General features: G+C 38.5%; 4 protein-coding genes across 11 annotated transcripts in view; 3 read left to right on the top strand and 1 right to left on the bottom strand.

Annotated features, from left to right (window-relative positions):
- myrf (myelin regulatory factor) overlaps window positions 1-3,848 on the top strand; it is a 44,232-nt gene extending 40,384 nt beyond the window's left edge. For 3 of the 4 annotated variants that reach the window (XM_057837663.1, XM_057837665.1, XM_057837662.1), the window contains 6 exons: window positions 819-1,079; window positions 1,165-1,258; window positions 1,373-1,435; window positions 1,785-1,890; window positions 1,983-2,057; window positions 2,147-3,848. In XM_057837663.1, the coding sequence (XP_057693646.1) occupies window positions 819-1,079; window positions 1,165-1,258; window positions 1,373-1,435; window positions 1,785-1,890; window positions 1,983-2,057; window positions 2,147-2,227 (680 nt within the window). In that variant the 3' untranslated portion in view covers window positions 2,228-3,848. The remainder of the gene's footprint in view (window positions 1-818; window positions 1,080-1,164; window positions 1,259-1,372; window positions 1,436-1,784; window positions 1,891-1,982; window positions 2,058-2,146) is intronic. The other variant, XM_057837664.1, reaches the window with a different exon arrangement.
- A 546-nt stretch (window positions 3,849-4,394) lies between these two features.
- Window positions 4,395-9,834, top strand: tmem258 (transmembrane protein 258). Its single transcript, XM_057837913.1, has 4 exons — window positions 4,395-4,484; window positions 4,727-4,836; window positions 9,490-9,618; window positions 9,698-9,834. The coding sequence occupies exons 1-3, from the start codon at window positions 4,482-4,484 to the stop codon at window positions 9,614-9,616; spliced, it is 240 nt and encodes a 79-aa protein (XP_057693896.1). The 5' UTR covers window positions 4,395-4,481; the 3' UTR covers window positions 9,617-9,618; window positions 9,698-9,834.
- Window positions 9,490-13,370, bottom strand: tmem138 (transmembrane protein 138). Of its 2 annotated transcripts, none has more exons than XM_057837912.1 (5): window positions 12,907-13,370; window positions 12,452-12,844; window positions 11,050-11,221; window positions 10,891-10,966; window positions 9,490-10,820 (listed from the first exon to the last, which is right to left on the bottom strand). In XM_057837912.1, the coding sequence occupies exons 2-5, from the start codon at window positions 12,577-12,579 to the stop codon at window positions 10,708-10,710; spliced, it is 489 nt and encodes a 162-aa protein (XP_057693895.1). In that variant the 5' UTR covers window positions 12,580-12,844; window positions 12,907-13,370; the 3' UTR covers window positions 9,490-10,707. The 2 variants fall into 2 exon arrangements, with proteins under 2 accessions (XP_057693895.1, XP_057693894.1); XM_057837911.1 differs by having other exon boundaries at window positions 13,222-13,370.
- A 292-nt stretch (window positions 13,371-13,662) lies between these two features.
- On the top strand, window positions 13,663-24,298 carry cracr2b (calcium release activated channel regulator 2B). Of its 4 annotated transcripts, none has more exons than XM_057836932.1 (19): window positions 13,663-13,740; window positions 16,554-16,596; window positions 16,676-16,939; window positions 17,006-17,117; window positions 17,194-17,341; window positions 17,410-17,556; window positions 17,636-17,726; window positions 18,513-18,608; window positions 18,698-18,885; window positions 20,638-20,709; window positions 21,011-21,065; window positions 21,630-21,709; window positions 21,803-21,890; window positions 22,007-22,112; window positions 22,176-22,251; window positions 22,333-22,447; window positions 23,731-23,838; window positions 23,903-23,979; window positions 24,158-24,298. In XM_057836932.1, the coding sequence occupies exons 3-19, from the start codon at window positions 16,685-16,687 to the stop codon at window positions 24,240-24,242; spliced, it is 1,899 nt and encodes a 632-aa protein (XP_057692915.1). In that variant the 5' UTR covers window positions 13,663-13,740; window positions 16,554-16,596; window positions 16,676-16,684; the 3' UTR covers window positions 24,243-24,298. The 4 variants fall into 4 exon arrangements, with proteins under 4 accessions (XP_057692915.1, XP_057692914.1, XP_057692917.1 ...); XM_057836931.1 differs by having other exon boundaries at window positions 13,676-13,740; window positions 16,526-16,596; XM_057836933.1 differs by lacking the exon at window positions 13,663-13,740 and having other exon boundaries at window positions 16,354-16,596.
- Window positions 24,299-24,423: the final 125 nt, after the last annotated feature.

Below are 24,423 nucleotides of genomic sequence, written 5' to 3'. Positions count from 1 at the left end.
GTATGTCATTTTTAGCTTAGAATCATTAATCAATGTCTAATAATACGTTAAAAAAAAAAAAAAAAAAAAAAAAAAAAAATTAGTCACTCGCATATTTTAAACTTTTAAACACATTACGTCACAATGAAAAAAATTGGTGTCTGTAAATAAGTCACAGATATATACCTCATAACTATCGCTGAATTGTATTTTTTTTTGTTACTGTCGCATTTTCCCCGATATGTTAGATGATAAATATTCGATCCAAACAAAAAAAAAAGTTGGAAAAAAACGGTTAAAAGGGTAAATATATGAAAAAGAAAATCTCGACCACTCCTTGATGTCTGTGATTTCTGCATCGCGACCCTTGTTATATTAACATGTTTCACCCATCAAATCCCCCAAAAATCTGGCTGTGGCCATTCACAGCTGTGTCTTGACACTCGGTGATACATGCTACATGGAGTTTTTGGATCGAAAAGAGGTAAGTACGCGATAATATCTCATTAAAATCATGGCATCTTTAATTCTGCTCTCGCATGCTCTCACCTCCAGTTAGGGTTTTGCTGTTTAGATTTTTTTCTTTTTAAATGCACTCCTGTTCAAAATTTTTCTTCCCCCAGAAAATTGAGATTTTAAGCTTTCCAATGATGTACAGTATCACACATGCATTTAGGACAATTTTGAAATTTGGCCAAATTGGGGGTCTCAGAGCGGCACTTCAGTGTTTTCCGCCATATGTATGTTTGTGTTCCATACTGGTGTATATTAAAAAAACCTTTTTAAAGATAAATTATTTAATGTATTAAGATGAATAAATGAAGTTATGTGTTCTGTAGCTTCAGACAACTTGGTTCCCACACCAGGCTCCATTAATAAGAAGGCCAAGTCCAGAATAATGGACAAGGATGGTCGCAACAGAAACCGTCTCAGTCACACATCCGCTCCATTATACCTTTCCAAGTCCAAAAGGCCTGCATCAGCAGACTCCGACGGAGCGGGAGTCATCAACCGGCTGCCCGGCGGACAGCAGCCAGTGCCACGCAGGCAACGGAGTGTATATCTGAAGGGTAAACTCACAAACATGACTCTTTTTACTGGTATTAAAGCACACCTAAAGAAGTACTTCTGTTGGCAATGAATAAACTAGACTTTTTACTGGAATGATTTGCTCATTTTTACCAGGAGGAAGATCAACTCCATCTCTGACTGGTGTTCATATAGTGGAGACGGACCAAGAAATTTCAACACAGCATTGTAAAACCCCCAAGAGCTGCAGGTGCACATTTAATCTTACAGTGCACGATAGTAATGCTGTATTTCTACTTGTGTTTTGAGACTATAAATTCAGGTCTTTATATACTGTTGCTCCTTTTTTCTCTCTTTGTTCTAGCTACACAATATCCCTCCGTGGAAACAAAAATTCGTCATTATCACAACTCACTTTGCACATGATGTGAGTATATAAGCCCATCACACTAATGTACTTACATGGCCATCATGACCAAACGTTAAAATATAGTTAAATAGCGAGCATAGTGTCATCAAAAAACAAGAGCATTGTTTTTTTTCATATGTACTTTAAAGTGTTCAACCTCACTCCACTTTGGCAGTATCACTCGAGGAAACCCACGCACACGGGAGTTTTTTTCTTTAAGTAGAGACGGTGAACAAAAAGTACATGACTGAAAGAAAAAAAAATGCCAAAAACTAATAACTACTCACTGTATTTAATAACGAGCAACTTGGACCGAATAAAAACATGTACTGGAATGTATTGAAGCCCATTCATTTCCTGATTGCAGGGCTACTGACAGTGTGTGGGTCCACCAATGTCGAGCCACTAAAGGACGTTTATGTCCCAACCACACTGAGATCGAGCTGTACAGTGGACAAAGAACATCAACACAAGTATAAATTATTTTCATAAAACCAAATTACATTTGAACTCAGGTTAAAATTTCCCTCTGGTATGCTGGCTGATTGTTAATTTTCTTATTTAGGGCACTCATCACTTGTGGTCACTGCCTCTGCTGTCTTTCCAGGACATCAGCTATCACTTTCGTGTGTCCTCTTCTGTGAGTACGCTGCATGTAGTCATTTTATTAATAAGCATTATTTTGCCATGAAGTGTTCATTGTTTTTCTTTCTGTTGTTTTTTGATCAGAATGGAATTAGCTGTACCACTAAGGCAGAAATGTCATCCTTCTCCGACTACCACTTTGTCATTGAAAGCAGCTGCATGTGAAATGTGAGAGGATGCCTGCCCACCCCTTCGTGCCTTATAGCGAGCCACATCCACCTGTGGGATTGCTGTGTTTTTAATGTGCATTTTGTCTCTATATCGTACATTATTCTCAAAGAAAGTCGTGTAAAACAATATATCACTGCACTTTGTGTTGTCTCACTAATGTCGACGTTTGTTTTTGCTATCATGTCTGGAAATGTTTGAGAGCGATTGACGACTATGTTGCACCACAGTTTAATCTCAGCGTGAAATGATATTTGTGAGGTTTGAATGCAAATTACTGATCACAAACATCCCACTGTGCACCAGACTACTCTGGATGACATAGTACACATTTGTGTTGACTTTCTGTACACTGAAATTACCAATGCCTCAAAACATTTATATGTTCATACACTGCGGACTTAAATGTTACGGTTATGTATGGTTGCAAGTGATTGCATTTTTAATTTTTTTTAATTTTTTTTTACCTCAAATAGTCCACACTGCAATTTGGGAGAATACTGCACATACAAATGAGGAAAGTTTTCACTTAATGGTATATTCAAAACATCGGAATTCTACATAAAACGAAAATGTATGCATTACTTCACGTACATTGTTATTTTTGTATCTTGTATTGAAGCGACCAAGACATGCATAGAATTACATGTGATAAGACTGGATGAACAAATGATTAGTAACTGGAATTTATAAAGGATTGAAAAATAATATGTCTAACACTGCCAATATTTCACAAGAAAACACTGGAATAGCTCACACTGAATATCGCCTATGCTGATAAACAACGAAAGTTTTTTTTTTCCCAATCTTATCCCTGAAAAAAAAATTCAATCGCCACATTTTCATCTGCAATTATAAAGCTGCAAGGGAGTTTAGTTTCGAACTCCACAATTGACCTCACTGCATAAATATTTCCCTCTTACAAAATATATAATTATTCTGTATCATCTTGTAACAATTTTAATATGTGTGATATAATATTGGTTATAAGGTTTTCTGGTTTTAAAAAATTATTGCGTTATTCTTAAATGTTGTGCTTTCAAATCTGTTGTCCACACATTTTTGACCAATTCATTATCAAAGAGGAAAAACAGCCATTGGAGAAAAAGAAAATGTACTGTTTAGGAAAAGAAGAAGATTATATAATATGAATACTCAGAGCAACTATTTTCATTTACATATGGCTTGTGTAGTACTCTTGCTATTTATAATGCACCAGCTAGCATCAATGAAACCACTGTAGCACTTTTCACACTGTGTGTACATATACACTGTATATATAAATAATGACCTGCTCTTGCTCTGTCCAGCTGCTTTAGATAATCCAGTAAAATTGCATTACATGTAACCGTGTGGAAGCATTGTGTTTAAAACACATTTGTATTATTATATTATTTTTTTTAATCCGTTCTTTCATTTTTTTTTCTTCCTGTAAATGTAATACTTTTAGCTGATGATGAACCAATTCTTTACATTTCTACATGTGAAGTCGAAATACCACATCACTAACTTGAAAACTTAAATATCACTGTTGAGCCCACTTTTGTCATCATTTTTCCTCAGAGCTTTTTATGTCAAGAATATGCTGTAATACTGTAAAAGCAAATAAATATATGATTTGTGGCGCAAGGCGAGTAATACTTTCTTTTGGCCAGCAGGTGACAGCCAAGGACTTGGTACAGTATTTTTTTTGCCCTGACTTTTATTTTTGTTTTATTGTATCATTTTTATTTTTTAAATACTTGAACCATGCAAAACGCAAAAACTACAAATCAACCAGTTTACATGATATAAATTATAGGTACATCAGTTACATTATTACCTTATCATATTGAGACAATGGCAGGCAAAATAATTATAATATTTAAGAAATAAAGTGTGTACATTTTATTTGTTAAATATTTATGAATGAGTTTCAATCGCAGACTTGCTTTTTTGTTTGTTGCCCTGACAATCTTGAAAATTTCGTGAGAACATTTGCCACGTCACAAACGGATAACATGGTCAATTTGGGCATTTTAAAACATATACTTATCATATATATATAATTTTATTTGATCAATGTTTTAAACGCATTTATTCCGGACAGAATAAAATAATATTAATTAAATTGGGTTTTGGTGAAACCTGACAGACAAAACAGAGGAAATACTGTTAACATACGTCACCTAAACCCGGAAAACATTCGGAAGCGAATCAGTACGTGGCCTTATTTTCTCGGACCAGAAAAAGTGGCTTTGCTTCATTCATAATGGTATGGTTTTGACTTTTAATTTTTTTCTAATGTATTTCTTATTTGCTATCTGTGTGCAAGCGACATAAAACCAAGGCACTTAGTTATTGTAATCTGTCGTTGTTTGAACAAATTGTTAGCGTCTCTTGTCCAACTCCGAATCAGCTCTAACTAACGGGTGAACCCAAACGTTTTCGCTCAGATGTTAAAAATATGTGCAATAATACTACTACACTCACTATATGACTGTTGTTTCATTGTAGGAACTCGAGACGATGACCAGATACACCAGCCCGGTAAACCCGGCTGTGTTTCCCCATCTAACAGTGGTCTTGCTGGCCATCGGCATGTTCTTCACCGCCTGGTTTTTTGTGTATCCTTTCGCCTACGTTTTGAAGACTTCTTTGAGTCGGTGTTTCGTAACCTTTCTTAATCAAAACCGGATGTTTACGTAACGAAAAAGGTCTTGGGGGGTATTCCAAAAAGGAGGCTCACCAAAAGCCAGGTTCATTAGTCAACCCTAACTTGATTTACACTGAGATGGGAAACACTGGTTACTAGAGGTGGGAATCTTTGGGCATCTAACGGTTTGATTACGATTCAGAGGCTCCGATTCAATTATGAATCGATTATTTTTGTACACTAGTTCCAAAACTGTTCAAAAATCCTCTCAGGCTAAACAAACCACTATTTCAGTATCAAGTTAACCGTTAAAAACAGTAAACAAAATACTCAAGTCCCCATTCTGTATCGGCAGCTTTAAACTACATTCAGTTAATTTAATGTTGTGAATCAACCGTTAAAGTTGTTAAAATTGCTCCCGTTATTCCATAATTTCCCTTCTGTATACTTTCGACGTGAAAGTTTTAAAACTGTTTCATCATTTAAAGATAGATTCAAGTCAAGATTTTGCCGATTTTTTATTTATTTATATATTTTTACGATAAAAAGTAATTAGGTTCGCTACAACAGAGCCTTCTAGAGAAGTCTACTCCTTTAAGAAGGCGCCTGTTTACTAGCGCAGGAAAGTCTGTCATTTCGCATCTAGTTTTTGGTATATGATCTAACACGGCCGTCGTCTGTCATTTCACATCTAGTTCTAGATATATGTCATATCTACCATAGCCGTATGTTGCTATATGTTTGTAGCAACTAGCAACTGGGCGCTGTTTGTAGCGGCTGACGGCCACAGTCAGGTATTATTGTTTTTTTGTTTTTTTTATCTAGCAGCATGAGTTGAACATGATATTTACACTCGGTCCATTCCTCATTGCATCCTGAAGACCGCGCTGACTGTGTTTTATTTCTGCTTTACCTGGTATAATTCAATAATCGGAATTTGGATGTTTGTGAATTTTTCTTGAATCTTCCACGGCCGAATCGCGAATAATCTAAGAATTGGAAATTTCGCACGCCTCTACTGGTTACCTAATTCCAAAGTAGGAAATCTCAAATAGTGAAATAAACTCTGATTAGATTCACCAGTGGCCTATACTACGAAGGTGGGACTACGAAATGTGGATATGTAAAATGATATACCGCAAACCGGGGAGTGTTGCCATAGCAACACACGTCAAACCTGGTCGTCTCAGAGTTAGATCTTGCTTAACCCAAGGATTCCAATTAACCACGCTCTATTTAAACAGCACTCCTCCACGGGCCTGTCCTCTTGACAATGACAGCGTACCTGGATGACCCATACGACATTGACGTGCGGATTGTGAGGGGCTCTCTTCGGAGGGCACGGGTTTTTAGAGACCGCCAGAATCTGCGGGGATACCCGGACGATGTTCTCCATGAAAATATTGATTTTCAGCTGAGGGAATTCGTTACCTGTGCCAGCTGATCTAGGCGGACGTCTCTCAATCAAGCGGAATGTGTGCCTGTCCTTGCGCTCTTTCGCCAGTGGACAATTTATGTATTAGAGGTGTGCAAAATTTCCGATTCTTAGATTATTCGCGATTCGGCCGTGGAAGATTCGAGAACGATTCACAAACATCCAAATTCCGATTATTGAAATATGCCAAGTAAAGCAGAAGTAGGACACACTCAGCGCGCCGCGCGGTCTTCGGTACGCAATTAGGGACGGCGCGAGAGCAGCTAAACATCATGCTTCTCATTACCCGGCCCCTCGGGTAACGCCAATGCTCAACTCACGGCTCTAGCTCAACTCATGCCACGAGATAAAAAAAAAAAACAAAAAAAAAAACAACTTACCTGACTGTTGCCGAAAAGCTGCTACAAGCCACATTATGTTACGGTAGATATCATTTATATAGGACTAGATGCATTATAGCTTCGGTATCGTTACCAGCACATCTACAAAAAACTAGATGCGGGCGTTAGTAACGGCCGCCATCTTAAAGCAGTACACGTCCCTGCAAGGCTGTTGTTGCGAACCTTCCAAGCGAACCTAATTAGCTTTTTATCTAAAATACTCCTAAATCGGTAAAATATTGACTTGAATCTATCTTTAAAATAGTTTTAAAACTTTCACATGTTGAAAGTAGACAAAAGAGAAATTATGGAATAACAGGAGCAATTTTAACAACTTTAACGGTTGATTCACAACATTAAATTAATTGAAAGTAGTTTAAAGCTGCTGATATAGAATGGGGACTGGAGTTTTTTATTTACTGTTATTTTTGTATATTTGTTTACTGCTATATGTTAACTTGATACTGAAATAGTAGTTTGGTTTAGCCTTAGAGGATTTTTGAACAATTTTGGAACTAATGTACAAAAAAAATAAAAATAAATAAAATAAAAAAATAAAAGGAGTGGGGTGCATCAATAATCGTTTTATAATCGAATCGGAGCCTCTGAATCGTAATCGTAATCGAATTGTTAGGTGCCCAAAGATTCCCAGCTCTAATATGTATTCCATCTGTGATGCTGAATATCTGAGTAAGAAGACTGTATGCCGTGCGATTTGGAAAGTGGTTTGATTGGGGTATGGAAATGCTTCTAATTGGTTGTTGAAAATCTTATATAGAAACCTGTGTCAGCTTCGCTGAATGTAAACGAATGTGGAGCTTTGCTCTCATACAAGAAATATATTAAATATATTTTGATTATATTTAATTTGGGTTGACACAGGTTCGACTAATCAACCTCATAATCAGCGTCGTAGCAACGATTGACCACAAATTAGGTAACCAGGTTTTGTCAACTCCTGTTACCCGCTGGTAAGCAGGATTACTTCTGGGGAGGTTGAACTCCGTTCGTAGTACAGGCCACTGGAGTTACAGGTGTGCACAACAACCATAAAAAGCCATGGTCAATGGAGCCCCGATCCCATGATTGTCACCATGGCAGTGGGGAAAAAAATTCGTTATCTCAGCCCCAATGAGCTAGAGATAATAATGCAGGCATATACAGTGGGTACACAAGAAAGCCTGCAAACAGTTTGCTGAAGACATGTCAACAAAGCACATGGAGTACTGGAACCATGTCCTGTGGTCTGATGAGACAGGCAGGCTTTCTTGTGTACCGTCTTCAGAAGAGGCTTCCCCCTGGGGTGAGAGCCATGCACACCAATTTGATGTAGAGTGCGGCGTATGGTCTGAGCACTAACAGGATGACCCCTCACCTCTTCAATCTCTGCAGTAATGCTGACAGCACTCCTGTAACGAGTCACATGACATTTTGGAGGGAAAATGACAAGCAGTACACAATTTAGACATTTAGGGATGTACGTAGTTTCTAAGGGGTGTACTCACTTTTGTTGCCAGGGGTTGGGATATTAATGGCTATATTTTGAGGGGAAAATAAATTAACTCTATTATATAAGCTGCACACAGACTACTTTTCATTGTGTCAAAGTGTCATTTTGTCAGTGTTGTCCCATGAAAAGACTTAAATACTTAAATATCTGCAGAAATGCGAGGGGTGTACTCACTTTTGTCATACACTGTACACAAATATTTCGTCGAATATCCAACACAGATGCTATTCAATTAAACATTTAAGATTCAAGATTTATTTAGGTCCAATGCAACAGGAGAAAAGGATTTGAAAATATCATTTAGAGCGGTATGGTATTCTCCTCGGAAATCAGTTTTAATTAATTTTCATTCACTAATGTTTTTTACTGCTTTTTTTCTGATGAACAAAATGTTTATACAATGGCGAATTCAAAATGAAATGTAACAAAATACTGCTTTATGTTCCCTCCTAGTTAGTAAATTGCATAATATTGGCCAAAATTAACGTTCGAGACCTGGATATTGATGTGAAAAGTTTTCTGTTCACATAATCCCTCTTATTTAAAGATGGTGCAGGAATAAGAATTTATGATCTATCAATGCACCTGATGACATTTGGAAGCCCTGCAAAATAGCAGTTAATTATATTAGCTATATATCTCGTGCTGAGGTAGCGTACTATTAGGTCCAAAGGAAGGGGGGAAAAATGAGGACGACGAGATTAAAATTTTACTATTAGTATGATAATAAATGTAGCACTTCGCCGCCTCCATTAAAATCAGCATTTAGAACAGGTCGTATATTAGATTCACTTTCACAAATGAGGAAATCCTTCATTTTTTGGCCCATCTCCATCAAATTATAATCACAAGAAGGATTTATACTAATACTTTGTCATAGCCCCCAGCTAAGGTACGATCATTTACGTGACGTACGTAGTTTATTCAGTAACATTATCCATACATAATTATACAACATTAGTCTCGGACAAACAGTGCGACTTTAATCTCGTATTAATAGTACGATTTAAATTATCATAGTCCTTTTTTCCCTTACTCTCTTTGGCCCTAACACTCTATAGTACTGTCATACATTCGAACAGATACTCAGGAAAATATCTTCATAAAACAGTATAATTTTTAAGAGGTATGTCACACCAATTTTGAATACATTAAGAGGAAAAAACAAATTTGCAACCATCGTTGTTCAAATACTATATCACGGTTGCGCACCAAATTTCTGTAACATTTATACTTCTCGGTAGAAGTCCCCCTCGCCCGCCCTCTCAATGTAAGTTCCACCTTGACAGTACATATCAGCTATGAGGTTACTTCAACCAAATACACCAGAGACATCTACAAGGAGCTGCTCATCTCTTTGGTGGCTTCACTTTTTATGGGCTTCGGTGTGCTCTTCTTGCTACTCTGGGTTGGCATCTACGTATGAAGGTAGAAGATCGCATGGAAACTTGTTTCTTGTGAAGTTCTTGTTTTGGTAGCTGCTAAATCGGCTCTGCTGTCATTTCAGGTGCCTGATTAAAATTTGAGGACTAATTCCAGTGAGACTGATAACAACACAAACCCAGGAAGTGGATTTTTCAGTTGGATTGAACTGCACTGACAATTTAAATTGTTTTCAAATAAATGTGGGATTTATACATCTTCTGCCATTAGTTTTTGCGGAGTGTTAACCAACACTAGCATTGCTCTATTCACAACAGGTTTGCGACACCAGTCCAGTTAGAAGATAAAGCCATGAAAATGAAAAAAAAAACAACAACTTGACCTGCAACAAGAGGTGTTTTTGTGACACTCGGACATCTATTTATGGCTTGTTGGACTTGTGGCACCTAAATCCTGATTAATCTTTGCGTTAAAAATAGAGCCGTCTGTTTCACCTTGTCTCCAAGATTATACGCAGTGATGGATTACACACAGGATTAGAGAAGGATTATTTAATAAAAAAGAGAAAAACGAACACAAATCAAGAGATGGATTCACTCTAAAATTAGCACTGGCACCAAGTAAACATACATATATACCTGCCTTCCATGAAGCCTAAAGATCCACTTGGACTTGAGACAAGTGATAATGTGTATAAGTGATGAATAAATCATAGAAGCAGTCTAAAATGGAAAAATGTATTGCTACATCATTTTGATTTGAAATCTTATACTCTGAATACAAAGGCCACATAGTAGATTACCAGGCTCAATCCTGATTAATACAATATGCCACCCTTGTCTTACCTGCCAGTGGAAAGTTATAACCAACTGCCTTCTTGGAAACTGTAAACATGGTGTGCTTTCTTTTGTAAAATGGGCTTAGAGTTTATAATAGCTGTTTTTTCTGCATCTTTGAGGAATAAACTACACCTACATTTATTTCTGACATTTTAAATGAGGCAACAATGTTGAAAACCCACTTTGCGTCTTCAATGTAGAACAGCAGCGGTTCCATGCACTAAATTTTCACCAACAGCCGGCTGCCATGTGCTTCATGGCAAATCAAATTCCTTGCTATCGGGCTTTTCGTGGTCTACTGCCGAGCTCTGGCAAAGGCCTCTCTTAGCCAAAGAGAGTCCGTGTACAGCCGAGGGTCCCCCATGTACTCTGTTGTGCGCTTGTACAAGTAGTAATACAACACTGCCACTGTAAGTAGAAAAGGAACTATTTATCACACAAAAATTGCGTTTCAAATTGTAAAATTTTGATAAATTACCTATCCTTTGGAACACAAAGAGTGTTATAAGGCCATCTGTCCAAACAAAGCGATTAGGTGCTTTCCATCTTAGATTCTATACAAAAAAGACATCATTAAGCACACTTCTACAAACCACTGGTGTCATGCTTGAAGTCTTTGCAGTGTTGACGTGCTTACCATCACCCAGCTGTGTAGGCAAATGCTAAGGGTCAAGTAGAGAGCGGAGAAAAACAGCAGCGCTCTAAAGCGTTCCAGCAACAGAGAGACCAGGCCCACCTGGAACACGTATGTGTTGAACATCATCAGCAGGATGATGATCACGTTGAACAAGATGGCGATGTCCTGGATGCTGCAAAAGCAGTGCAGAAATAAAGAAAGTACCAACGGAACACCTGAAAACCCTTTTAAGGTCTCAGACGTCTAGAAATCTAAATAATTAAGCACTACACTGTGCAATAAAATATGTACCGTAATTTCCGCACTATAAGGCTCACCTGACTATAAGCTGCCACCCACCAAATTTGACATGAAAATGGCATTTGTTCATAGATAAGTCATACTGGACTATAAGCCACAGCTGTCCTCACTTTATTATGGGATATTTACACCAAAAGATATAAAGCGTTAACACTAATTGACAGTGGCATTAAGACCAAATCAACCACCATTGCTTCAAGAAGCCTCATTTGGCCATCACTGCTCCTTTGGGGGAGTCAATCAACCTCTGCTGCCACCTGCTGTCAACAATATTGTCATCCAACTTGACTCCTACGATGCACTGCAGCGCTACAGATATGAATCACAATCAAAATTCATGTTCTGTGCTAATTATGTCTTCGGTTACTGTTCTACTTGTTTCATTAGTTGCTAGTTATGGAATTTGATAACACTTTAACAGTGGTGCCACAAGACTGTCATGAGACCATCATAATTATGACATGATACTGCCATGAGCAATAATTAATGCTTATGACAGACATTTTGTGTCATCCGGCAAATTATCTCACTTCTGAATGGATGTAAAAAATCTGAGCTGGACATAAATGGAGTTAGTGACATAATTTGCCGGATGACACTGAATGACATCTGCATTCATTAATGCCCATGATAATGTCATGTCATAAATATGATGGTCGTATGGCAATCTTATGACACCGCTATCAAATAAAGTGTTACCAATTAACCCAAATAAATCAACAAATAGGCCGCACTAGTCTATAGCGTCTTATAGTCCGAAAATTATGGTAGATGTGAGTATGAGTAAATGACAATATCAGCTTGTGGCAATTGTATTATAAAAATATTACATTATTTGGGGGTACACAATAGAATAATAGATCCATATGATTGAAGGGGAAGCTTGTAACAACATTCTGTTAAACATTCGTAACAGGTAAAACATGATTACAGAAATACTTTTCTTGTAACCATGCATTAAAAAGTCAGTCCAAAATATTTGATCACAAACACTTGTTAATCCATATAACTAATTACAGTAATTACAACTTGTATGTGTCACAGCGCTTTGTTTTAGTTCACACTACTGATGACCGATTCCATCTAAAACGCAGGTACTTACATGAAAAGCACCAGCTGGATGAAAGCAGCTCCTCTCAGGAGTTCACTGAAGGAATTGACGAAAAGATCAAAAGCTAGAAGTGTGAGCTGTATCAGCAGCACCAGCGAATAGTTGCCTGTTTGCAGCATCTCACAACACGTATAAATTACAAAAAAAATTATGCTGATGTTTGGGACTGCACATGGCTTCTGGACACTTGAAGTTGATTCACATTGTGAGGAAGTGGTAAAAACTGCACTTCCAAAAACAAGCTGCCTCTATCCAGAAACATGGCCTTCTCAAGCATAGGGTGTTTGTTGATGAAGATTGTAAGAGGTCCAGGGAATCACTGAGGACATTGAAAGTTCTTTCATGTTTGGATGTTTCACGGAAGGTCACCTACAGCTGAATTCCCTGCAAGGAAGCACACACAAATTAAGACACAAAGTTATTGTAGACGATGCCGAAGGTTGTACCTGAATATAGTGCTGATACAGGTTGATGTAACACTGCAAACAACTTGGTAAGTTTTTCTAAAGTCCAATCATCAATCAATTTGAACTAGAAGATGAACGTTTGAACCCATGATTATCTCACGTAGGCTACAGTAGCTCAGAAAACACATACGCGTTCGGAAACGGCAGTTTTATCTCCACTACTAATCGCTAGATTGGCATGGCTGTTCAAATACAGTATTTACTTCGAGGAATTCCAAACTCGTAGATTAAGCCCTCGTATTGTTATTGTTCGATTTTGCTAATGCACCCAAGGCATCAAAAGCATCTTCTTACCGACAAAACAATGATAAGATGAAAGATAATACGTAAAATAACTTTGAAAAACAACAACTGCAATAACAAAATCCTCAAGATCCAGATTGAAATAAAAACAACGCTCTCACAGCGCGACAATGCTTTTCAGCAGTACTGTACGTCGCATTTCCGTGTCTGCCATGGTAACTGAACATTCTACCGTAGTTAACAATGTAAGGGTTCATGTAATAATTATCAAAATAAACTAATTTGTGTATTTTGAACAATAAAACACTGTTAAATGTGTTTAAATTATTCATAAATGAAAAATACTCCAAATTTACTAAAAAATCGGGAAAAAAGACGTGTAATGCAGGTATTTATGTTTGTGAAATATTTCTACTACTGGCTTTACGGTAAAAGTTTGAGCGGCAATCGCGGCAATGCTTAGCTGCTGCCATCTACTGGCAATACGCAGTACTATTTGCCAGGTTTTCTATGAGAGGTGGTCAAAGGTGGTGGAGTACAGGAGTAGTGGACACCTGCGTCCAGATCGGTGTAAGTATGGCAATTTTTTTACTTTTACTGCTTGTTCCAAATGGTATTCGGTATCATACAATCATAATCTGACAATACTCTGAATATTAGTCATGTTTTGCACCACAAATGAAGCGTGGTTTAATGTATTTTTCAATGAATCATTTGAAATACACTATATTTTGCTACATTACGTTTGGTATGGTTCGGTTAGCTTGGTCAGCTAACGTAACACAGACAATCAAATTGACAGCTGTTTCGCTTTGAGGCTCAGTATTGTATTTTTCTTTACCTAATTAGTACATGTAAAAATATGTACTTGTCAAATGTGTCATTGTAATCATTGCGAAGTCAATCCTAAATTATAAAGGTTACCTATTTTCCCCAGCTTTCCCTTTCTTTGACAAAGAAACACACCTTGCTTAACACATGACTAAAATTATTTGCGCTTTGCCCTGCCTGGGAGTTACTTCAAACGTAAAATTCTCTATATGCTGTTGACAAAGTTTTCCACGATGGAATTCATATTATCACTAGTGTTAAGAGGAAGTTGTGAATGCTTCATTGATCATCTCCTAGAGTGCTATCAGTAGTCTTAATGTTTATCTTTGCAGATATGGGTAACATCACTGTTTGGAGAGGCTTATGTCGTTACATTAAGCCTGATTCTGCATTTGAAGTTGAATATCTAGAATCAGTGGAAGAACAAACCACTTAAGTCATGAATTGACGATAGTCTGACTATTAAAAATGTGTAATATGTCATATATAATCTTGGAGAATGTATTTGCCTGCACTTGTGGTAGTCATAAGTTAGTAACCATGCAAATGAGTACAAACAGTGTATTTGCATCTCCTCTCTCATGGCTATCAAGTGCTGTGCACACAAACGTACATGACTCCATCCTGTTTCCTGCCATATATAAATCCTGGGTCTTGGCTCATTTATCGTACCTTGACTTTTGTCGTGGAAAAAGGTATGAAGAGTTAGCATTGGTCCTGCGGTGTGCCTCTGTATAGATTGTCCCTTAATGTACATACAGTGGGGCAAATAAGTATTTAGTCAACCACTAATTGTGCAAGTTCTCCCACTTGAAAATAGTAGAGAGGCCTGTAATTGTCAACATGGGTAAACCTCAACCATTAGAGACATAATGTGGGGAAAAAAACAGAAAATCACATTGTTTGATTTTTAAAGAATTTATTTGCAAATCATGGTGGAAAATAAGTATTTGGTCAATACCAAAAGTTCATCTGATTACTTTGTTATGTACCCCTTGTTTGCAATAACGGAGGCCAAATGTTTTCCGTAACTCTTCACAAGCTTGTCACACACTGTTGCTGGTATTTTGGCCCATTCCTCCATGCAGATCTCCTCGAGGGCAGTGATGTTTTGGGGCTGTCATTGGGCAACACGGACTTTCAACTCCCTCCACAGATTTTCTATAGAGTTGAGATCTGGAGACTGGCTAGGCCACTCCAGGACCTTGACCTGCTTCTTACCAAGCCACTCCTTTGTTGTCCCTGGCTGTGTGTTTGGAATCATTGTCATGCTGAAAGACCCAGGCCATGTCTCATCTTCAATGCCCTTGCTGATGAAAGGAGATTTTCTCTCAAAATCTCTCGATACATGGCCTCATTCATTCTTTCCTTTGCACAGAGCAGTCGTCCTGGTCCCTTTCCAGATAAACAGCCCCAAAACATGATGTTTGCACTCCCATGCTTTACAGTGGGTATGGTGTTCTTCGGATGCAATTCAGTATTCTTTCTCCTCCAAACACAAGAACCTGTGTTTCTACCAAAATGGTCTATATTTCATCTGACCATAACACATTCTCCCAGTCCTCTTCTGGATCATCCAAATGCTCTCTAGCGAACTGCAGACGGGCCTGGACGTGTACTTTCTTCAGCAGGCGGACACGTCTGGCAGTGCAGGATTTGAGTCCCTGGCGGCGCATTGTGTTACTGATAGTAGCCTTTGTTACTGTGGTCCCAGCTCTCTGTAGGTCATTCACTAGGTCCCCCCGTGTGGTTCTGGGATTTTTGCTCACCGTTCTTTTTATCATTTTGACGCCACGGGGTGAGATCTTGCATGGAGCCCCAGATCGAGGGAGATTATCAGTGGTCTTGTATGTCTTCCATTTTCTAATAATTGCTCCCACAGTTGATTTCTTTACACCAAGCGTTTTACCTATTACAGATTCAGTCTTCCCAGCCTGGTGCAGGTCTACAATTTTGTCTCTGGTGTCCTTCGACAGCTTTTTGGTCTTGGCCATAGTGGAGTTTGGAGTGTGACTGACTGAGGTTGTGGACAGGTGTCTTTTATACTGATAATGAGTTAAAACAGGGCCCAATAATACAGGTAGAGCTTCGTTAGACCTCGTTAGAAGAAGTTAGACCTCTTTGACAGCCAGAAATCTTGCTTGTTTGTAGGTGACCAAATACTTATTTTCCACTCTAACTTGGAAATAAATTTTTTAAAAATCAAACAATGTGATTTTCTGTTTTTTTTTTCCACATTCTGTCTCTCATGGTTGAGGTTTACCCATGTTGGCAATTACAGGTCTCTTAATATTTTCAAGTAGGAGAACTTGCACAATTGGTGGTTGACTAAATACTTATTTGCCCCACTGTACCTATGCTCCCAACACCGCATTTCTGAAGGTGTGACAGCAGTGCTGGAGAAAAACCTTGTTTGAAAACAATATTTTGACTCTAACATGAGACAGTTATGTTCATTGTCCGGACGTACTGTAAATGGAAACAAGTTTGACAGAGCAGCTGAAGATAATGCGTGTGGTTGCAGCACGGTTTGTTGTTTCTTGTTTGACAAGGGAGGACCTGTGAGCTCACTTCCCAGAACAGTGCAGCGAAAAGGTGAGTAAAAATGTCAATAAACTGTACTGGTCCACTCAGATGTGTATATTTCTATTCATTAATCTGTCTGTTTAAGCAGAGCTAAAATATGTCTCAGTGGCTGAATGATGGGGAGGTGCTAGAAGGTCAAGGCAGCGGTGAGGCTGTACCTGTAAGCCCGCGACCTCAGAGCCTGTCACTGGGGAGCCCCAGACTGGGCAGGGGCCGCAGCCCACTCGGGTCCCCCATCCCGAGAAAGGCAGCAGCAGCAAGTCCACAGGCGGAGACCATTGGGAAAGCCAAGCAACTGTTTGTGTTGTGTGACAAAGAGGGGAAAGGCTTCATAACGAAACGGGACATGCAGGTGAGCAAATAGTTTCCCGTAATAGAAATGAACTCCTCAATTTTAATATTCATAGCCTTTTCTCAGAGGCTCCAGATGGAATTGCCTCTTTCGCCCGAACAACTTGAGACTGTCTTTGAGAGTTTGGACCGCGAGAGCAATGGCTTTCTTACACCACTTGAGTTCAGCACAGGACTTGGTACGGAAACTTACTGCGGTTTACTACAACAGCTATAGAGAATTATGACTGTCAAACAACTGAAATTTTGGTACAGGTGAGTTTATGGGGCAGAATGACACGGCTGAACAGAGCCAAGAACTTGACAACCAAGACTCAAATCAGGTGGACCTGTCGGAAGATGCTACCACAATGAGACTTAATGACATACTGAATGCGCTTGGTGCTGACAAACTCTCTGACAGGTGGGAATACGACTTTTAGAAGAAAACACTATCGGGAAGTGCCACTTTGTTTTGCTGTTGTGTGTCAGTCAACAGGAGCTGTCGTCTCTCTGGTGTGAGCTGCAGAGAGCGCGACCAGAGCTCCTCAGGCTCTTGGAAAGCATCCTGCACCGCGCTGTCACACATCTACAAGACACCTTCAAAGAGAGAGACACCCTGGAACAAGCTTTGCGCAGGTACCACACACATACTTTGAGCTTTGTGGCCTTCTACAGTGAGGTAAGATTTTAAATTCCCTCCAACTTTGCAATTTAGAAGGGAAAGTGAGCACGATCAAGTTGTTCGGTCTATATGTGAAGAAATGGAAAACCAAATCCGTGAGGAACAAGAAAAACGCCTGGCACAGGTACAGCTCATGTGCGCTTTAGGAGAATCTTTGTTGACATATTTTTGGCGCATGCACAGTAGGTTGGGTGGCAAGAAGTCAAAAACATGATGGCAGTCAGTTGAGACACGATGAGAATTTAGCGGGTGAAATTTTCCCAATACATAAACATTAAACACTTTAGTGTCTGAAGACTGGAGGAAGTTTAGAGAGAAGATTAAAATATGGCAACAAAGTCAAAGTACATTCACAAGTTAAATTAATAGAAGACATTTTCAGCAACATCTAATGTTTGGAAAAGCATTATATTATTATAGGGACATGCTAATCTGACAGAGAACAAGGTTCAATCTCCTGATCGCTCACAGCTTTTTCTTGTTTTTTTGCATTCCTTTTCAATGAGAATTCGATAAAACTTTTTATCAGGCCACCAACGGGCCATACAATCTACCACAAAGCAAGATTCTGCCTCGCTAAATCCTCCTCCAAACATCCAAAACAATCGAACGACATGTATAAATTATCATTATTGCCACACGCTATCATGATACGATGCGAGAAATGTAAAAAAAAAACGTTACAAAAGCTAGTCCTATGAAGCCCACACGGAAAGACAAATAGGCTGTCCAGCTGAGGTCCTCCCTACATGAAAGATTATCTTTATGTATGTTTAGGACTCTCCATTTCCGTAAGTCTGCGTTAAAAGCACTTAATGTCAATTCAAAGCAAATTTTTAAAAAATCCTAAGTCTTTAACAGCTTCCAACATTACTTTTATCAGTTCAATACTGTACTTGTTGGAATACAGGAGAGTATCAGACAAAAGCAGAGAGGCATTCAGGTTGAAGAGGAGTTAAGGATGCGGGACCAAGCGTTGGAAATAACCTTGAGCAGACAGAAAGAGGTTTGTACTGATGTTTCTGTTGGTAGTCATGTGATTAAAGCGATCACCAGCATCATGAGCAAGTGAGGGGAACTTCTCTTTGCATAAAGCTGGAGAGCAGAGTACAGCAGCTGATTTTTGAGCAGTCAAACATCCAGGAACAGAATCAGGAGCTACGCAGCGTCAACGTCCAGCTGCAAGAGCAGGCAGAGAGTTGCAAGGAGCAACTGCAGACTGCTATGGTTCAGCTGGCCCAGCTGCAGCTCAGTGCTGCCCAGGAGCAAATGGCCAGACAGCAGTAAGTGTCAAGCTCGTTTTGTTTTTGGGTAGATTTCTTATGTCATCTTAACCCTTTGTAGGAGCTTCATTTAACTCATTGGCTGCCATTGCCGGCGCTTTATGATCAATCCAGTTTGCCCAGTCCGAATAGATTGGGCAACTAGCACCATCAATAGCATGGAAAGATGAGCATTTACAGCCAGTCCTCACAGTTTAAATGAAGTGGAAATATATCCCTCACAATGGCAGGCAATGAGTTAAATACTATGAAATTTAAAAAATTAAAACAACAACTTTTGAGAGTGGGCCTTAACCATAGTGTATTTTCTTTTTTTGAGCATTTTAATTGTATTACTTTTGTTTTTAGTAAATTGTATATTAATCTATATGTCTTCATAAACATGTATTTAAAAATCCTGTTTAATAATAACATTTATAATTTGGACTTGCCGTCCACATTGCGTGAATCTCATGTTTTGTTCACATACGCTACACCTGATTATGGCAGAAAACACAGACAAGACTGAAAAAGCAGTTTCTACTCTTGCACTCCTCTTTAAAAGAAACTGCTGTATTTGAAGCCAAAACAACTGTTGTGTTTGATAGAACAATATGTCTATATGCTGCCATAGCAGATTCATGGCGCTATTAAGCCCCCAAACTATTTTTAATTTGTCCGTTTTACCCTGGAAACCCCCGTTTACAGACTTCGAGCAACCACTTTTGTTTCAACCCAGCCATAAAACGAAAGTAATTAATTATATTTACTATTCAAAATGTCTGTCGTTTTTAGCTTAGAATAATTAATTGTTGTCTCACATTTCGTTTAAAAAAACAAAAACGACTTCTAAAAAATTATTCACTCGCTTATTTTAAACTTTTAAACAAATTACGTCACAATGAAAAAAGGGTGTCTGTAAAAAAGTCACGGATGTCTACCTCATAACTATCATTAATTGTATTTTTTTGTTACTGTCGCATTTCCCCCCCATATGTTAGACGATAAATAATCAATCCAAACAAAAAAAATGAAAAAAAAAAAAACATTTAAAAGAATAAATATATGAAAAAGAAAATCTCGACCACTCCTTGCTGTCTGTGATTTCTGCATTGCGACCCTTGTTACAGTACCATGTTTCACCCATAAAATCCCCCAAAAATACAGCTATGCCCATTCACAGCTGTGTCTTGACACTCAGTGATTCATGCTACATGGAGTTTTTGGATCGAAACAAGGTAAGTACGCGATAATATCTCGTTAAAGTCATGGCGTTTTTTTTTTTAAATGCCCTACTGTTCAAATTTTTCTTTCTCCCAGAAAATTTAGATTTTAAGCTTTCCGATAATGTATCACACATGCATATCGGACAAGTTTGAAATTTGGCCAAATTGGGGGTCTCAGAGTGGAACTTTTAACTCACCTGAGTGTTTTCCGCCATATCTATATTGTGGCCTCTGTGACCTGAAATGTGCCAGGTCCTCATAGGGTTAGTTTTTTTTTTGTTTTTTTTTTAATGATCAAACACATATTTGTCACTTTCCCAATAAAGGGTTAGTACCACAAATGTAATTAGAAGAAAAAAGTTTTTTCTTGATGGAAGTACAGTATGTTTTGTTCAAACTTGAAAGCATAATTATTGCATCTATTTGGTAGTGTTAAGAAATGAAAAAAATATGATTACAGGTGACAGAAGATCAAATACTTTTTTAAAATCTGTGAATGAATATATATTATTAATATAACATTTTTATCTGTATGAATTTACTATAGAAATATGATTAAAGTGTCAAGAAACATACAGAAAGAGAAGGACAGTCTCTTGAGACAACTCAGCCTGTTGAGGTAAGTCAATTGCAAACTGGCAAATTGTAACAACAATTGTAACTGATACCCAACACACACACACACACACACACTATAATTTGACGTAACACAATCAATTGTCTTTGGATACAAGAGTCATTTTAAATATGGTGCCTTATAAATTCACTTGCAACATATAGCAAATGTTGTGATGCAACCACCTTTATTAGTCTTACTCGTTCATATCACAAAAACCTACTTTTCAATCTGTTGCCAGCTGTTACTAAAAACAACGCAAAACAGCTGTTACTAAAAACAACGCAAAACCTTTTTTTTGCAGGGATATGAATAAAAGTCTGCGAGATGAGAAAGATGCCCAGCTGACTAGGAAGAGGGTTAGTCATCCATGCACACTACCTCCTCTGCCACTAAACTATGACCTCAGTGAAGACTTGCACAGTTCATGGACACAGCACACTTATCCTCCCTAAACTAAGTGTGGGAACAACCACATTGATCCTTCCCGCTCTTGCCCACCAAACCATATGGCATTAAGTTACTCGTTGACCTCAGCCATCTTCATGTATGCTTAAGGGACTGACGGCTTAAACTGAAAATACATATATTCTGCGTTTATGACGTCATTCTGCCAAACTATTTATTATCTATAGCTAACAAATGTCTATGTATACTAGTAAACACTTAATTAAAATGCCACCTGTTTGTGATGGACTATTTATAATTGAATGAGTGTTCCTCCACTTAATTGTACAGCGGAATAAATGTCTTGTAATGAGAGCTGGATTCCTCTTTTTAACTATTAACTCATTCACTGCCATTAATGGTAAGAGAGATCATAGCCATTTTAACTGAGAGGGATGGCAGTGAAAGAGTTCATAATGAATTATTTACCCATGAGGATGGTGTTCACTAATAACTTTTCACCAAACCCCTTTCAGAGTCCAAATATGGAAGAAACCATGCAGAAGAGAGGGTCAGTCATAGGGCATTACTTTCTCCAAGACAAGCCTGTGGAGAGGTTTGTGTGAGCAAGTAAAAACTGTATCCACTGTCCTTGCGGACCACTGGGTGAAAGCAACTAATTGTGTGTACTTGCTCATTTGCACCGAAGCTCGCACAATGAGCAGGAGCAGTACACTGGGAAAAAAGTCGTAAATTCGAAGACATTGCATAGAGTCAGGTGTGAGAGAGCTGGACAGGTAGGGAAGATGCTGTGTTTTATTCACAAATATGGAGTGCATTGCAGCAGAAAGTCAAATTTCTTCCTCTTGAGAAAAAAAAGGCTGATTCAATTTGCATATTTGTGAATCTTCAGCATGTGTTTAAGGTGGTCTTCCTTGGCAACTCAGGGGTGGGTAAGAGCTCCCTCATCCAGCACTACTGCACGGGACATTTCTACAGCTCTAAGGGTGCTACAAATGGTAAGCTTTTATCAGCTTTTCACAGATGTGTTGTTTTATGAGCTTGCTTACTGCTACGTATAGACTTCCAGATGAGGACCATCACTATGGGCTCCACCTCTATCACCCTGCAGCTTTGGGACACTGCCGGTCAGGAGAGGTCAGTTTTTGACAGGTCTCCCCCCCCCCCCCCCCACCCCCCCACTTCTGTGTGACCCCTATTCTTTGTCATGTATTTCAGGTTTCGTAGCATCACTGAGCAGTACTACCATAAGGCTAACGCCATCATGGTAGTGTATGACATTACATGCATGGCCTCTTTCACCACTGTGAGAGAGTGGATGAACTCAGTGAAGGTGAGTAGTAGATAGGAGTGGGAACCTCTTGATACCTCACGATACGATTTGCGATACAAAGCTTACGATAACGATGATCTCACGATATGGCGATAGAACCATTAGCGATACATTGAATGAATGAATGGTCAGGAAATCAACCTAAGATAGTCTAAAAAACAACTAATAAACGGAAAAACAAGCTTCTGTTGTGAATTGGAATAAGTTTATCACTAGTAGACATGCAATCCATTTGAACTGAGAGGGTGGCAGCGAATGAACTTCGCTGCCATCCCTCCCACTTCAAACAGATTGAACATCTATGGCCATCAGTGGCAGCCAATGCTAGGCAACGAGGTAATTTTGGAGCATTTCAGATCATTACTTTATTGATTTTCAGTCACCTCCTGTTGATTTTGGGGCATTTTATGAGTCAGTTCCTGTTGATTTTGGGTTACAGAACAGGAAGTGGCCCAGGAATCTCCTAAATAAATAGGTAATGACTCAAACTCAACTGGAAGCGACCTGTAAATTCACTAAAATGAACAGAAATTGACCTTTAAATGGACTGAAAATCAGAAAGTGACTGTGAATGCTCTGGTTTCAAATGAATGAAAGTTTGTTCGACCCTCCCAGTCTAAATGGATTGGGCGTCGAGCGCCATCAATGGCAGCCATAGAGTTAACTAAGACACTATTATAGTGAAAGATTTTGATAGCAACTTGTGGGTTCCTTTTTTTTTTTTTTTTAAACATTGACACCTTTTTAAAACGATATCTCGATTCTTGCCAGGTGCATATCGATAACCTTTTGGGATACAAAGTATCACGATATATCACCATTTTGATATTTTGTCACAGCCCTAGTAGTAGATGCTAAGTCTTTAGAGTTTTGCACTTCTTGTTTCAATTTGTTATCATATAACCATCAGACATTGAATGACAACAAACCAAATTGCGCTTATTTTTTCTGTAAATATTTCATTTTCATGTATCTGTGTGCCAGCAAAATATAGTGACAGCCAGACACAATAAACCTGTCTATCAAGTTGTTGCCACTCATGCAACATTATTAGTCAGGGCCCTATGGCTTTTGTGTTCAAATAAATAAGCCCACATTTTGCAAGCCAATATGTGAACATATTGAGTCAAAAAAAAAATTTCAGCATTCATTTTTTTGTGTGTCATCTTTGTTTGGTGATGCACAGTAAGATTTTTCAAATGTAAATGATGAAGTCACTCAAAATAAATGGGAAAACACTGCACTAACGTGTGTCATGAAACAGATGTGTTATTGTGTCCTAGGATAAGATGTGTGATGGTGTGATGCTTGTGCTGCTCGGAAACAAGTTGGACCTGGCAGACAGTCACTGTAGGAAAGTGTCAAGAAGAGCTGGACAGATGTTGGCAGAGGTAAGATCACCTTTAAAAAACAAAAAAGGCATATTTTTAATATTGTCTTTATATCTCCATGCAGCAGCACGAGGCCTCATTTTACGAGTGCAGTGCCAAAACCGGAGAGAACATAGAGCAGCTGATGACTCATATGGCTGAGTATGGGCTTCATTTTTATATTGGAATTGTACTTCAATTTACCTTATTTAACCAATGAAACAAGTATAATTTTAATAGATTTATACTTATTAATGCCATTATACACATCCAGCTAGCTTTCAGTACCTTCAGTATTTCTATTTAATTCTGAGTGTACATCACCTTTCCTTTATTCCAGGATGTTAATTGCCCAGCCTGATCGCAAATGTGACAACACACTTTCCCTGACAGAGTATGTAGCACAAAGAAGTTGTTGTGTGTAATTGGTAAAGAAAAAGGGGGGAAAAAGACTAATGTTTGAAAAGGGGTGAAAGTTCAGCTGCCATCATTTGTTGACCTTCAGTTCCAAAGACAGTTTTATTTATGTTGGAGTTAAGGTTAAAATAACACTACAATTAGACCATGAAATCCAGAAGTACATCATTCTGTACGCAGTTTGTAGTC

Source organism: Corythoichthys intestinalis, chromosome 5, assembly GCF_030265065.1.
Source record: "Corythoichthys intestinalis isolate RoL2023-P3 chromosome 5, ASM3026506v1, whole genome shotgun sequence".
NCBI classification, from domain to species: Eukaryota; Metazoa; Chordata; class Actinopteri; order Syngnathiformes; family Syngnathidae; genus Corythoichthys; species Corythoichthys intestinalis.
The sequence above is the reverse complement of the archived record's forward strand: the minus strand, read 5'-3'. Positions and strand labels throughout refer to the sequence as shown.

Coding starts and splice junctions, on each gene's coding strand:
- tmem138 (XM_057837912.1), bottom strand. CDS start 12,579: ATGCTGCAAACAGGCAACTATTCGCTGGTGCTGCTGATACAGCTCACA. Junction 10,967..11,049: donor GCCTACACAGCTGGGTGATG/GTAAGCACGTCA, acceptor TTTTTTGTATAG/AATCTAAGATGGAAAGCACC. Junction 10,821..10,890: donor CTTTGTGTTCCAAAGGATAG/GTAATTTATCAA, acceptor TTCTACTTACAG/TGGCAGTGTTGTATTACTAC.
- cracr2b (XM_057836932.1), top strand. CDS start 16,685: ATGTCTCAGTGGCTGAATGATGGGGAGGTGCTAGAAGGTCAAGGCAGC. Junction 21,066..21,629: donor CCCAGCTGACTAGGAAGAGG/GTTAGTCATCCA, acceptor AACCCCTTTCAG/AGTCCAAATATGGAAGAAAC. Junction 23,980..24,157: donor CTGATGACTCATATGGCTGA/GTATGGGCTTCA, acceptor CCTTTATTCCAG/GATGTTAATTGCCCAGCCTG.
- tmem258 (XM_057837913.1), top strand. Junction 4,837..9,489: donor TTCACCGCCTGGTTTTTTGT/GTATCCTTTCGC, acceptor AGTACATATCAG/CTATGAGGTTACTTCAACCA.